This window comes from Acanthisitta chloris, unplaced genomic scaffold (assembly GCF_000695815.1).
Source record: "Acanthisitta chloris isolate BGI_N310 unplaced genomic scaffold, ASM69581v1 scaffold11635, whole genome shotgun sequence".
Taxonomy (NCBI): Eukaryota; Metazoa; Chordata; class Aves; order Passeriformes; family Acanthisittidae; genus Acanthisitta; species Acanthisitta chloris.
Genome location: NW_008672160.1, coordinates 49,935 through 64,363, shown reverse-complemented (window position 1 = coordinate 64,363; position 14,429 = coordinate 49,935). Strand labels below are relative to the sequence as shown.

At 40.0% G+C, this 14,429-nt stretch overlaps 1 protein-coding gene across 1 annotated transcript in view; it reads left to right on the top strand.

The window, feature by feature from the left end:
• FAM13C (family with sequence similarity 13, member C) overlaps positions 1–14,429 on the top strand; it is a gene marked incomplete at its 5' end in the record, with an annotated part of 39,769 nt that overhangs the window by 15,211 nt on the left and 10,129 nt on the right. The window contains 4 exons of the mRNA XM_009074412.1: positions 4,686–4,896; positions 5,826–5,964; positions 7,360–7,441; positions 10,013–10,224. Coding sequence (XP_009072660.1) covers positions 4,686–4,896; positions 5,826–5,964; positions 7,360–7,441; positions 10,013–10,224 — 644 coding nt within the window. The remainder of the gene's footprint in view (positions 1–4,685; positions 4,897–5,825; positions 5,965–7,359; positions 7,442–10,012; positions 10,225–14,429) is intronic.

Sequence of the window (14,429 nt, the reverse complement as noted above, 5' to 3'; positions counted from 1 at the left end):
TTCCCAAAAAAAAAAAAAAAATAAATCACCGATGATGATGTTCTTAAGAAATCCTAAAGTTTGAAAAATTAAAGAAAAAGGTATGTAGACGTAAGCAATGAAAGATGAAATGTAGGTGGAGGAATGTAAAAATGCTAAATGTCCAGGGTTTTAGCTAAAAAAAAAAAATGCTTTAGCCCAGCTAGGCAAGTGCCTTAATAGTTCTTGGATAGGGTTAATGGAACTTGCAGTGGTGCTATCCTTGGTGTGGTTCTGAGGCAGAGACAGGTCTCATATCTGTGCTGCACAGGCAGAGACATTTTGCAGCTCATCCAAAATCTGCACTGATTCTTTTCATTTATGGCAGGGTGGGGTTTTCCTCCTTTTCCAGTAGTTTACTGGATTATTTTGTTCTGGTAGCTTCATAATTCATTGTTAGGATGGTTCATAATTGTTTCCCTTGATGTTTTGATTAGATTTTTCTTTTAATTCATGCTGTTAGTGACCTTGATTTCTGCTACTCTCCCTGTTCCTATTTGCCCTTCTGCAGCTGCACAGGGAAATCTTGCATGATGTAGCATTTCTGTTGCACAGTTTGGAGCATGGTCTCTCACTCCAGCAGTTCAAACTCCTGCTTTAGCTAAAGCTTACCTATTGAATGGTTTTTAATGTTCCTGCTTTGTGGTATTCTTAGTAACTTGCCATCTTGCATAGACAGATCCAGTACTAATTCTGTCACCTAAATTACTACTGAAATCTTCCAATGCAATGAGTTTAGGTAGAGTTGTCACATGAGACTTTTGGTTATTTCAGCCCAAACTTGGATGGAAGTGCAGAGATTTGAACCAGGCTAGGAACAGAGTTTTTAGAAGATGCACCCTATATGATACACCTTTAGATATTTGCCTTTCCTCGGGCTAGGAACAGAGTTTTTAGAAGATGCACCCTATATGATGCACCTTTGGATATTAGCCTTTCCTCAGTGAATCAGGCAATAAAAATGTTAATCTTAAAAGTGTACAAATGTATTATTTTTCATATAAACATGATTTTCAGCCCAGTCAGCAAAAATTAGAAAAGTGTACCTTATATGTATGGTAAATGAGGGTAGAAGAGCTTAGTAAAATGACAGAGTATTTCAGTATGCAAACTTTGAGGGAATGAACAGTAACCTCTCTGAGCAAAGTCAGCAATTTGCAGTTTCCTTCTGAATATGTGAAAACTGAATTAGAGTTGCCAAAGTGAGACCATAAAGATTTGCAAGGGGTTACTAAGCTAGTTTTTTTGAAGGGGAAAACACCAGAAAAGCAGAGTGTAATTTCTATAGCTTTTGGATATGAGCATGCATCAGATATGTGATGAGCAGTGAGCAGCTGAACATAGCTATAAGAAGTTCTAAATGGCTTTTAAATTAAAAATCCTGATATTGGCTTTTACAGGCATAATGTGTTGAGGGATGATCACACTACATCTGTGTATTATTTTTTCTATGCAAGAGATCTCAGTGTATTACTGTTTTCCTTGAAGAATATCTCTGCCATAAATACAGACTTGTACCATAGGACTTGTTGTCATCTGGAGTCCACCTTATGATGCATGCTGTATACTATAAGATACTAGAAGTTGGCTTTAAATCCTGTGGTGCCCTCCTATCAGTGCTAAGTTGGACTGAGCAAATGAGATGGAGTAGATGCTAAGGGGCAATTTACTAGCTTGGCTAGATGTGGCTTTAGTTCCCAGTTTTGGCAAAAGTAGAGGCTAAAATTACATCTGACACATGAACACACAGGTAGATGTTTGGTCAGTTCATGGGCTACTCTCAGGATAATGCTTAGTACCATGTTTAGGATCTAAGCAGAACTGGAATCAGCTGCCCTACGTTTTAATTAAAAATGGGATTGGATAGAACTTGTCATCATTCTGAGATATTCCACTCTTATAGTAATTGGGCCACATAAATGAATCAGTTTGAATGATTTGATTACCACTTCCCAACAGTAGGTAGTAATTTAATGCACTTGTAGTAGAGTTGGAACTAAAACCCCCAGAAAGAGCCATTCCAAAGTTGCACAAGTGTGCAACTTTTAGCAGAGCAATGCTGTCAGGAAACCCTGGTGCCAAGGAAATGGAAGAGCCCTGGCCTTAGGGAAATATCCCCAAATTCATCTGGCATGCAGGTTGTCTCCCTTTCATTTGCTGGCTGAATAAAACTCCTCCTTGAACTTTGTGTGTTTGGTTTTACACTGAAGCTGCACCAGCCACTACTTGTCCTCTGCATTTATATTCCAGGACTGTTTAGTCTTGAATATGCACTTTTCTTCCATTTCTGAGACTAGGGTGGGCTTAGTAAAATTGCCTAGTTGTCAATGTGAAAAGCAGCAAATGTCTGTGACCATGTGGTTTATCAGCAGTACAGGCTGTCTCCTGCAAGAGGAGTACTTCTAGGTCCACAGGAAACCAGACCTCAAACATTGAAAAGTTGGTTTGTGCACCTACCATTAGACTGACTGACCTCTTTATCACATTGTTTTCCTCTCACAGTGAAGGGACTGCTAATTAATATGTCCATAAAAGAGTTTATCCTTATAATAACAAGCATGAGAAACTGTGAAACTATTCTTAGTCAACCTCCTTCACAGTGATTATATATTTCTTGAAGTTCAAAGGTGGTGAAATTAAAGAAAGGAAGTCAGGTTCTTCTCAGTGACAATATTCATTTTCAGAAGGAAAAACCCAACCATCACCACCAGACCAAAACTCAAACAAAACTTAAGTTTTTGAAGTCTTACAGGGTAAGGAAAGAGTACTTGCCAGAAAGATATAACACTTTTTTTTTTTTGCAGAACAGCAATTACTCCAACCATTATCCCTATATGTTGTCAGCATACATGATTTTCCATGACTGGTACAGTGCTCTAGCCTTGCTTCTCTCAGATGCTTTCTCATACATAATTTAGGAGATTTGGGTGGTGCTCTGGTATCTTGGAGAGTTGAAGTTGACTTAAAAAGTATGAAGTACTTAGAGGAAAGATGCTAGGTTAGAATTAATAGTTTCATAATATTTTAAGTGGTTGGAATGGAGCTTAGAGATCACCTAAGGTCCAACCGTTGGAATGGAGCTTAGAGATCATCTAAGGTCATCATTCTGAGATGCTCCACTGTTATAGTAATTGGGCCACATAAATGAATCAGTTTGAATGATTTGATTACCACTTCCCAACAGTAGGTAGTAATTTAATGCACCTGTAGTAGAGTTGGAACTGCCCTGGGCAGGGAAACCTCCCACTGGAGCAGTTTGCTCAAGGCTTCATCCAGCCTGACCTTGAACACCATCAGATTTGGGGCATCCACAACCTCCCAGGGCAAGCTATTCCAGTGTCTCACCACCCTTAGAGTAAAAAATATCTTCCTAATATCTAACCTAAAGTTCTCCTCTTTCAATTTGTATCCGTTACGCCTTGTCCTATCACTACATTTCCTAGGAAAGAGTCCCTCTCCAGCTGTAGGCCCCTCCCCTTCAGATATTGAAAAGTTGCTATGAGGTCCCCAAGCAATCTTCTCTTCTCCAGGTTGAATAGCCCCCACTTTCTCAGCCTGTCCTGGTAGGCAAGGTGTTCCAGTCCTCTTATCAGCTTTGTGGCCTCCTCTGGACTTACTCCAACAGTTTCATGTCCTTCTTATGCTGGGGACATCAGAACTGTGTGTAGTACTCCAGGTGGGTCTCACAAGAGCAAAGGGGAAGAATCACCTCCTCTGACCTGCTGATCACAATCCTTTTATGCAGCCCAGGACATTGCTGGCTTTGTGGGCTTCAAGCCTGCCCTGGGCAGGGAAACCTCCCACTGGAGCAGTTTGCTCAAGGCTTCATCCAGCCTGACCTTGAACACCATCAGATTTGGGGCATCCACAACCTCCCAGGGCAAGCTATTCCAGTGTCTCACCACCCTTAGAGTAAAAAATATCTTCCTAATATCTAACCTAAAGTTCTCCTCTTTCAATTTGTATCCGTTACGCCTTGTCCTATCACTACATTTCCTAGGAAAGAGTCCCTCTCCAGCTTCCCTGTAGGCCCCTTCAGATATTGAAAAGTTGCTATGAGGTCCCCAAGCAATCTTCTCTTCTCCAGGTTGAATAGCCCCCACTTTCTCAGCCTGTCCTGGTAGGCAAGGTGTTCCAGTCCTCTTATCAGCTTTGTGGCCTCCTCTGGACTTACTCCAACAGTTTCATGTCCTTCTTATGCTGGGGACATCAGAACTGTGTGTAGTACTCCAGGTGGGTCTCACAAGAGCAAAGGGGAAGAATCACCTCCTCTGACCTGCTGATCACAATCCTTTTATGCAGCCCAGGACATTGCTGGCTTTGTGGGCTTCAAGCAGACACTGCAACTCATGCTGAGTTTTTCATCAGCTGCCACCCCCAACTCCTTCTCCATGGGGCTGACATCTTTATATTATGCTTCATAGTTTATGAACACACCCATCTCCTGCGGAACTCAAAAATACTTTCTGTTAAGCCAGTAACTGTGCTTCTGTTTTCTCATGCTCGGTCCTAGGTTCATCCTGCATGTGATACTTTGCTGAATTGTTTGCTGTTTACTTTGAATACTTATGCTTTGAATACTTCTGTAAGGACAGATTTGTATTCACCTAAGTAGCTAAATCCCTTGTGTGACCCTCAGTCCACATTAACTTCTACTTTCTTTCTAGAGCCTGTGCCAGCACGCAGAGACTGGCAGAATGACATGGAGAGCAGCCCACAGGAACACCACTCCCTAGGGACCAGTCGTCTGCTCTATCACATTACAGATGGAGACAATCCTCTTTTGTCACCACGCTGCTCTATCTTTAGCCAAAGCCAGAGATTTAACCTAGACACGGAGTCTGCCCCTTCTCCACCAAGTGCTCAACCTTTCATGATGTAAGAAAATGTATTTTACTTCTTCTGTATTTTTAAAACTTTTTCTACAATCCACAGCCTTTGACTCTTTATGATTTTTTTCAGTCACTGTTATGCCATAAACAGGAAATTTTCATTTTGTGGCAAATTTTGACGTGCACAATTTGCAATACCAGACGTAGGAACTAGCATTTCCTCAGTCGTAACAGAGTACAATATTGTCTTTGTTAATTATAGTTAGCAAAGACAGTTTTAAATGTTAGCTAGAAATTAGTGTGATGAGTGAACATAAGATAGGGAGGGCTATCAAGGTATAATGCTAAACATTTCAGCTGTGAAAGAACTATAGCTTGAGTCATTCACTAGATATGATAGTGTCATAAAATATATCAGCAGTCCATACATGTCATCTTGAGAAACCAAGCTGGGAGTTTCAGACAGAAAATAAACTTACAAACTTACATGCATAGCTTCAGCTGCATATGGATAATAATTAGATATATTGATTTGTCGCTGTAAAAAATCAGAAATAAATTTTCTTCAAACTGATGTTTCTTCCTGGTAAGGAAAAACTCCCTAAGCTTACTTCTACAACTTATGGCATTACAGCCTCCTATTATATCTAAAAGATTTGTGAATGAAGATGTGGGTGTTAAATGTAAATACTGGATCAAGTTCTGACCTACTAGATTAAATTTTTGAAAACTATTCAGAAATTAAAAAAAGAGAGAGTGAAAGACAGATGGTGAACTCATTAGTATACCCTGGGGATATCTTCAAGAAAAAGGAAATATTCTATGCTCACTTTGTAAAATTAAACTGTTTCATCCTGTGGAAGAATTTAGCTGTGAATTCTGAAGTGCTAAGAAAGGATTAAATGTGCCTGAAACAAGCCATGGTTCATTATAGCCTGTTCTTAGGTCCAGCAACTATACTTTCTGCTTTTGCAGGCCAAGAAGTACTTCTAGATGTAACTGTGAAGACTGCAAGGAACCACAGACAGTAACACAACTTACCAAGCATCTTCAGAGCCTCAAGAGAAAAATTAGGAAGTATGAAGAAAAGTTTGAGCAAGAGAAAAAGTATCTGGTGAGATTGTAATTGGAAAGGGAAATAGTACAAGAGGGAGGCAGGAATCCAAGTGTATTTAAACTTGTGCAAACTGATAGGACAAAGAGTATTTTTGGTAAAAGGAAAAAGGAAAAAGTTCAATGAGTGAGTATCTTTTCAGCATCTTTCAGGGCATGCAGTAGTTCTGAGACTGTAATTTGCATTTTCTGTGGATTACCTTTGTTGTCCACCTTTGAGGAGTGTGGATCGATGAAATGTAGCTGACAGGCTTGAACCAGAATGATGCAAAAGATGAAAAGCTACCTATTCACTTTGTAGAAGTCATTTGCTTGGAAACTGTTGCTCTGCTGTGCAGATCCCTTCATTCAGGCAGAGTCCTGTAAACCTCTGAAGCTCAATAGAAGGTGATGACAGAATTTAGAGGAGTAAAACTGCTGGTTGCTGGTGGGAGTTGTTTGAGGTCAGTGGTGAGCACTGTGCAGCTGTTCATACTGAACTAGTTTGTGTAGTAAGAATTGTGCAGTATAAATATACCAAACCCTGATGCTAAGGATGTGTACTACATGAACCAGAGAAGTTTGTGATATGTTCTGACTACATTCAAATTAAGCAAATTGTATATTAACTTGTAATCCTATTGAAGACCAAAACTTAAACTTGCGGATCGTATGTCCCTATGGTCATCATATGCTCCTAGGAGTAAAATTTCATACCTAAACAATCCTCACACTGTGACCAGAAAAGAAATTATTTCACAGGATTAATTTTGCAATACTGTTATGCTTTTTTAAATATATGACCACTGTGACCAGAAAAGAAATTATTTCAGAGGATTAATTTTGCAATACTGTGTTGCTTTTTTAAATATGTGAGTTTTGAAGATCCAGTGTAAATTGATTTTCATTTGGAGGCATTTCTAAATGCAAAGGAAGAATTGATATACAAAGCTTTTGTTGTTTGTTACTTTTCAGCTGAAACTTTTAAAGTGCTGTTTCCCAAGAGAATCCCTGTCTTAAAGCAGTAAGGGCTTATCCCAGCAAGGAACAGAGAGCTTCAGTTGCCATCCTGGAAATCACTTGGGAACCTGACTAAAATTAGGTTATTTGATCAGTCCTTTTGGAGTCACTGAGATTATATACCCAGTTAGTCAGAGGCTTAAATGTGTGGGTTTTTTAGGATTAGAGACAAAATACTCAGATCCATGTAGCACTGTGCCACAATGGGGAGAGATAAGTCATGACAAATTCATGCCATGATCAAGCTAAATGCTCTGCATGACACCACGATATAGTGCAGCTGGAACTATGGACATTTTGTAGCACACTATGTGTGCATAGGGTTTTATCTGTTTGATCATTTTAGTGTCAATTCTTTCTGTTTCTTTCTATTCTTAACATTTTTCTTTACATTCAGCCTTCTCATGGTGACAAGACTTCCAATCCTGAAGTTCTGAAATGGATGAATGCTTTGGCCAAAGGTCGTAAGCAGCTCAAAGGTACATAATAGCAGGTCGTTTGCCTTTATTGCTGAAGCTTTTGGAAGTAGGAGTGTACCTGGAATATTTTAGAGTCAGTTTTCTAACCTCACCACTCTGCTTATTTTTCACAGTGCATGGCAATAAGTCTCCCAATGGCAACAAAGATGTTAGGTACTATGATTTGCCTTGATGGCAGAAAGCAGGGATTAAAGTAAGCCAGTTCAAGGCTAGAAAGGGAAGATGAAAAAAATCATCTCTCCCTCATCACTATAAACATTCATGCAAAAGGCAATGCTAGTCTGAATATTTTTATGGGTGTCTGAAATACAGAAGTGAACAGTTAGTTCTAATAGCACAATACCAACTGTTTCTTTAGGACTGAGGATACACATCTCTAAAGATTTTATTTTTTTTTTTAAATCATAAAACCTGATCTTTCCTTGGTACTAGATTTGACCTTGAGGGTCAGGTTTTGCCCTTGACTGTCTGCACACCACTCCATTAATGTCTGTGGGTATATTACATCTTTTCCCTCAGGGAGAATGTAGCCAAGACTGATTGATTTTTTTTTTAAAAGACTATTTATAACTTCTCTACATCTATTTTTTTCCCCTGTTATAAATGGATTCTCACTACTAAATAAATTGTAGTATTCTCTTTCATCTCTGTTCTGGATATAGCTAATAGTGTAGGTCTAGAAGGTAACATTGTGGTAAGTAAAGAATTAGGAACTCATCTTTCAGTAAATTACTTCTGGAAAGTTCTCCCTTGAGTACTATTGATTATTAACATCATCATTTATTTATTTATTTAGGGGGTCTAGTTTTTATAGATCACCTTCACACCCAAAATGCCTTGATCCTGTGACAACCCTTGGTTTTATTATCCTGAATAATGGCACTGCTTGTAAGTGAAACAAGATTCATGTGGTCCACATGACAAGTGCAAATGAAATGCAAAAACACTGAAGTGCTTGTAGGTCCTTCTTCAAGTTCACAAGGCTTGTCCATCCTCTCTAGCTCTGTGAGTTCACTAAAAATGACTGGTTTTCCCTAAAAAGGTGGCCTATATCCTCAGACTGTCACAGCTAAAAAAGTTATGTTACTGTTTCTGCACAGATTTTAACAAATTTACACATTTGGAACCATTAATCTTCTGCTTTGCCCAAGGTCCTTCACCAGCCAGGCATATGCACGGAACAAAGCCTGTTTTTATGGGAGATAATTCAGATTTTAATTCAGTTTTCTCATTGCTCTATGCAGGTCCCTAGAGCCCCAGGGTCTTTGACTTGGTGTCAAGTTAATATACTTACATACTTCATCATATCCAGACAGGTTGCTGACTGGAAAGCTAAGACACACTGTAACTTACTTGTCTTCTGGGTTGCTCAGGAGCTCTTCTGCCAAGGGAAGCCATTGCAGAAAGTGGCCAATTCTCCTTGTGAGCATCACCTTGGCAGCCTGGCTGTGGTGGCAGTGTGGCCTCTGGAAAGGGAGAGGGACAGTTTAAATTGCACTAGAGGGTTGTGTTGGTTATGCAGATCTGGAGTACATGGCTCCAGCAGTCTGGCTGCTGGCATGGTGGCATAGCTTAGCATCCCTAACCCTTCCCACTCTCCTCCTCACAGGAGGGCAGGGAAGCACAGCTCAGAGGAGAGGGGGCAGGTGGCTGCAGAGACACTGCCTCTTGCTTAGGAAGGCATCTGTGAAACTACATCCAGCAATCCCCATAGCAGGCATGGGCATGATTTTACTTACCTGCCCAGAGAAGTGGTGGAGTCACCATCCCTGGAGGTGTTTAAGAGGCATCTGGAGCAATACCCAGTGGTAGGGCTGGATGGATGGTTAGACTTAATGGTCTTAAAGTTCTCTTCCAACCTTGATGATTCTGTGATCCAGAGAGTGCATGGGTTTAGTCCAGCAATCCCCATAGCAGGCATGGGCATGATTTTACTTACCTGCCCAGAGAAGTGGTGGAGTCACCATCCCTGGAGGTGTTTAAGAGGCATCTGGAGCAATACCCAGTGGTAGGGCTGGATGGATGGTTAGACTTAATGGTCTTAAAGTTCTCTTCCAACCTTGATGATTCTGTGATCCAGAGAGTGCATGGGTTTAGTGAGGAAGGGGAAAGATAAAGAGTGAGCTTTGCTTCAATATACCTCTCTTCCCCTCCCAAAAATATTTGCTCTCTGTTTGTCCTTTTAAGCCCCTTTCCAACCTCACTCCCACTAAAATTCAGCACTGATTCCTATGCAGACCCCACTCCTTAACCCAGTGCCTCTTTGGTCCTCATCTTTTACGTCAAAGATGGGCTTGGAGAAAAGAGAAAAGTACATATGTGCTGTAAGTTTCATTGTCCTGGGCACATCTTGCCCCTTGACCATTGGATTTCCTGTTAACCAGGTAAAAGATGTTACATGTTGGAGTGAAGCAGAATTGTTTTCCTACATATCTGTGGTACGATAATAATTGTATGCTAGAAGGAGGAAAGTTTTGTTTTGTTGGTTGGGGTACTTTTCTAGGAGTGTCAGGGGAAATTTGTTTGCAAATATTTCTAATCTATTTACTTCCCATGTAATTTGCCTTTCAGAGCTGAAACTCAGAATGTCAGAAGAGCAAAACTGTACCTCCACAGCATCCCAAAGAAATGATCATTGTGAAAGCACAGGGACCTCTAAAGAGGCTGTGACACAGGAGGCTACGAGCATGGAACCAGCTCCCTCAGTAGAAGAAACCATGGACAGTGTGCTGAGACGACTAAAGGAGAAAAGACAACACTTTAACCTTCCTGAGACAATTAAGGTATTTATCAAGAATGGCTGTTTCTTTCAGAACTTTACCACCCGAGGCAGATGTGAGTGTGTAGCTGTCTCAGGGTATGCCAGTGTGTGTGCATCCTCTGTCCTCTGGCACTGCAGTGCATTTTCTCTCTAACAAGTTTTCTCAAGAGCCTTTTCTGTGAAGAGTTGCACAGACAAAGAGATGCAGAAGGCTTTTTCAAGTAGTGCTAAGTGCTTTTTGCTTGGAGATGCATGTGTAAAGCTCTTTGCCAGGCACTGCTGAAATCTACCTGCTTAAGGCTGTGTGCTCAGGAAGTACATATCCCAGTGTATTAAAGGTGGTGACAGCAAAAGCAATCTTATCTTGAGCCCACAGAAACTGTTTGACTAAAAGTGTTCCTGAAGTTATTTTGATGATAAATGTCCCCTGTCATCTGAGAAATGCTGCAAGTCCCTGCCCAGCTGATAGTATGCACTGAGGTCGCATGGATAGCACAACCTCCCAGGCTGTTTTGCCCTTCTGATCTTTATGTTTATTTGTGCTGATGCTGCCTCTGCTCTTTCATGTTCTGAATGACTCATCTAAATGTAGGAGAAATATTCCATGAAACCTGATTGCTTGGCTGGGGAATTAATTTTTTTGTTTTAAACTAGTACATGTTTTAAAATATTGCTGGACTTTCACACTCCTGGCACACCATAGGGTAGTCTAAAGTGATACATACTGTCCACAAAAATACTTTTCTGGGAGGCTATTTTTGCTGTCAAATGATGTTGCTATTCTTGATGCTGTACAGCCAAGTGAGACAATAAATTCTCCCCTCTAAGGTACCTAAAGTCTGAATGTTGGCAGTAACATTTAGACTGGCTGATGAATGAAAAAGGGGAGGGAGTAAGGGGGACAAGGAGGGGTGAAGAACTAAATACCAAAATATGTGAGAATTAACAAATTATTCTGGGTGGGTTTCAGTAGCAGAGTGTACCCAGCAGAGATAATTTTTTATTTTTGTTTTGTTTCTATTCTCAGTTCTTAAACAACTAGTTGCTATATAAACCCCAGAATTGTGCATAACAATGCTGTGCATCCGATATCTTGAGCTTTGCATACATGACTGATTTTTTAATTGTTTCTTTTTATAAATTGAATTTTTAAAAGTGGAAATGGAAAAAGTGTTTCATAACCAAGGCAAGAATTGAGATCATATGACACCAAAACATATGTCAGTGAGGAAATCCTGTCCAGAAACTTTTTTATAAGAGTAAGCTGGGGGTGAGTCTCTGTACCACTCATTTTTCAATTAATTGCACTTCTCCTAATTTTCCAAGATAAACTCCTAAACCTGTGCAATGGTAGTGCTGGCTTCAAGTATTATCACAGAGAATTTGGTACTGTAAATTCAATGTTTGCACAAGTTCAAATACTTTTCCATAATTAATACTTCTGAATATTTTTTTAAGCTTGTTTATTTTCTTCTTGTATTCTTGAGAACTTGTGTCAAGAGAATGACCTGACTGTTAACATAGCTGTTTGGTAATAGTTACACAAAACTGCTGGGGAACAGAGACTTCAACAGGAATAGCATGAAATCAAATTGATCTACTTCAACACAATATATTTTAGTAGGTCTTTATGTATAACATTAAAAAAGATTGGATTTTGAGTAGGAGTCATCCAGGACTTTAGGGGGTTTGTAGCACCGATGATGTGAAATGAAACAAGGATTCATTTTTGATCTTTGCTGGTTACAGAAAAGATCAAGGCTTCATTTCAGCTACATGCAGCTTTGGTGTTACTGGAGATACATTTTTTGATGTGCAATATTTTATTTTGTATGTAACAGATCCTGTACTAGTATCTGAGCTAGATTAATAGTGAGATAAATGGCAGCTAAATGATTCTTTTTTCAATATTCAGTTATTTTGGGCAAGGATTGCATTTCTGTAACAGCCTGCCAAGTTGTCCCCTGAAGTTCCACTGTGGAAAGTCTCTAAGGACCTGCTGAAATACGAGAGAATGTGTGTCCTTCAAAGAGGTGCAGAGTAAAATCCCAGTCTGACTAAAGAGCACAAACCACAGGTTCTGAATGTGAAACAGCAGAATGTGGTTTCCAGAACAAAACACCTTCCTGCAAAAAACCCTGTGAGTGAAGTTATTAAATGAGAAGGTGCAGAGAAAATTGGGATTGACCTGTGAATCAATGGCTTAGTAACCCACAAAGGTTTGGCCACTATTTGTGTCACTAGCTCCTTGTACCAGGAGCTGGTGACTTATCTAATAGTTCACCTCATTTTTAGGTACAAGGCTTCAGAGGAAAAAAGAGATTTAAACCATGAACGTAGGAGTTCATGGCCTGATGTGAACTGGAACTGTCCCATGGATGTGTCATGGGACCTGCTGCCTTTCTTTAAACTTCTTCTTTCGACTTTTATGTCAAATGCTGCTTTGTAATGAGCCACCACACATCACTGAGTGGCAGATTCAGGCCCTGGGGACACAGACTCTGTGCTGTGGGGAAACACAGCAGGCCCAGCCTTTACTATCAGTCTGTCTGTCTGTCCTTCTGTCCTCAGTTTGTATTTTCTGTCTGGAAAAACAACACTGAGCTAAAAAGGCATAAGCATGCAGGAAAAAGACAAGTGAGGAAGACAACTGTATACAACATTTTGTGTGCATCTGTCCCAAGTCATGAAAACAAAATACTTATCTTATCTTTAGGTGAAGTCTCCTTTTTCTTTCTTTACATATACAACATTTTGTGTGCATCTGTCCCATGTCATGAAAACAAAAGTACTTATCTTATCTTTAGGTGTAGTCTCCTTTTTCTTTCTTTACACGCTACAAACAACTTCTGCCTTATGTTTAGTTTGAACATTTGCAGTCTGTCCTCCAGGGCTTTTCTCTGACTGGTTCCCTTTCTGTACCTGTCCTCTCATTATTGACCTGCTTCAGTTCATCTTCTCCTTGGCTATGAAACAGGGTTTTATTTAATTAGCATTGACTTTCCCACTGCTGTATGCAGCCTACAGCCCTAACATGTCTCAGACCATTCTGTAGTTTGTGATTCCACCTGCCTTCTCTGATTTTGAAATGATCAGCCATTTCAAATTTGGCTGAATACAAACCTGTCTTGAGATTGCTAATAAAATCAGCTAATGAAATAGGCTCAAATGCTAAGCTCTCTTGAGATCATTTCTCGTGTGTAAAATCAATATTAATGATCACCCCCCATTTCCTCCTAACCATTCAGCTGCTCCAGGCTTAATAGCTTCTGAAAGAATTAACCTCGTATTAATTGCAGAACTAGCAATAAATAAACAAATTAGCTAATTTATAATACTCCTGCATTCTAGTTAGCAGCTCATCTCTTAATGTGAATGACAGATAATTTTGGAGTCATTAACTGATGCAGACCTTTTAGGCAAAATGCGATTAGCAGTTCTGCACTGTTTTTTGCATTCAAGCAGCAAACAAAAAAAGGGTTTTGCTCCAGCTGAAGTTAATAGCAAGGTGATCTGATATTAGAAGAGCATTATTTCTTCAGGGCTTAATATATTTTTCCACCTAGTCTAATTAGTAAAAATGTTTCTCCAAGCTGTCAATAAATAAACCCTTAGTCATTGACTTTCTGCAGAAAGGCACCCTGTGTGTCCCTCCCCAACTCCATGGTTCTTCAAGCTACTTCATTGCAGTGGATGTGCTCTCTTCCAAACTTTGGAATGCTTGGCCCCAGTTCATACAGGTCTGTCATGATCTGGCAAAGACTGGAAAATGACATGAGCTTCATGTGCTCCTTAGCATTCCAACCCACATGAAAATATGCTAGTGTCAGGAGCAGATCTTATTGGGAAGAGGGAGAAAGAGGGAAGAGGAGGAAAGAAAGAGGGGGAGAGAAATACCTGTTACATTGTGTGTTCCCTGCAGCAGACACCTCTATATGCACTGGTGTATCACCAACACTGACAGGGCATTATTGAAAAATCAGCATTCTTCTGGTACCAGTAATTTATATTGTGATTTTTTAACAGAAATTGTTAGCTTTAGATGCACTTTCTGTACCTCCCTCACAGCAGTTATACCAATGCTACTGACAAGCCAGAACTTCCTGCTAGCTGATCAGAACACTCTTCCGCTTCATTTTATAGACAGTAGCTTTTCCAAGTACACACATCATTTACAGGGTGTTCATCCTGTTATCACAGTAGCTGGATGTTTAGGGATTTCATTGT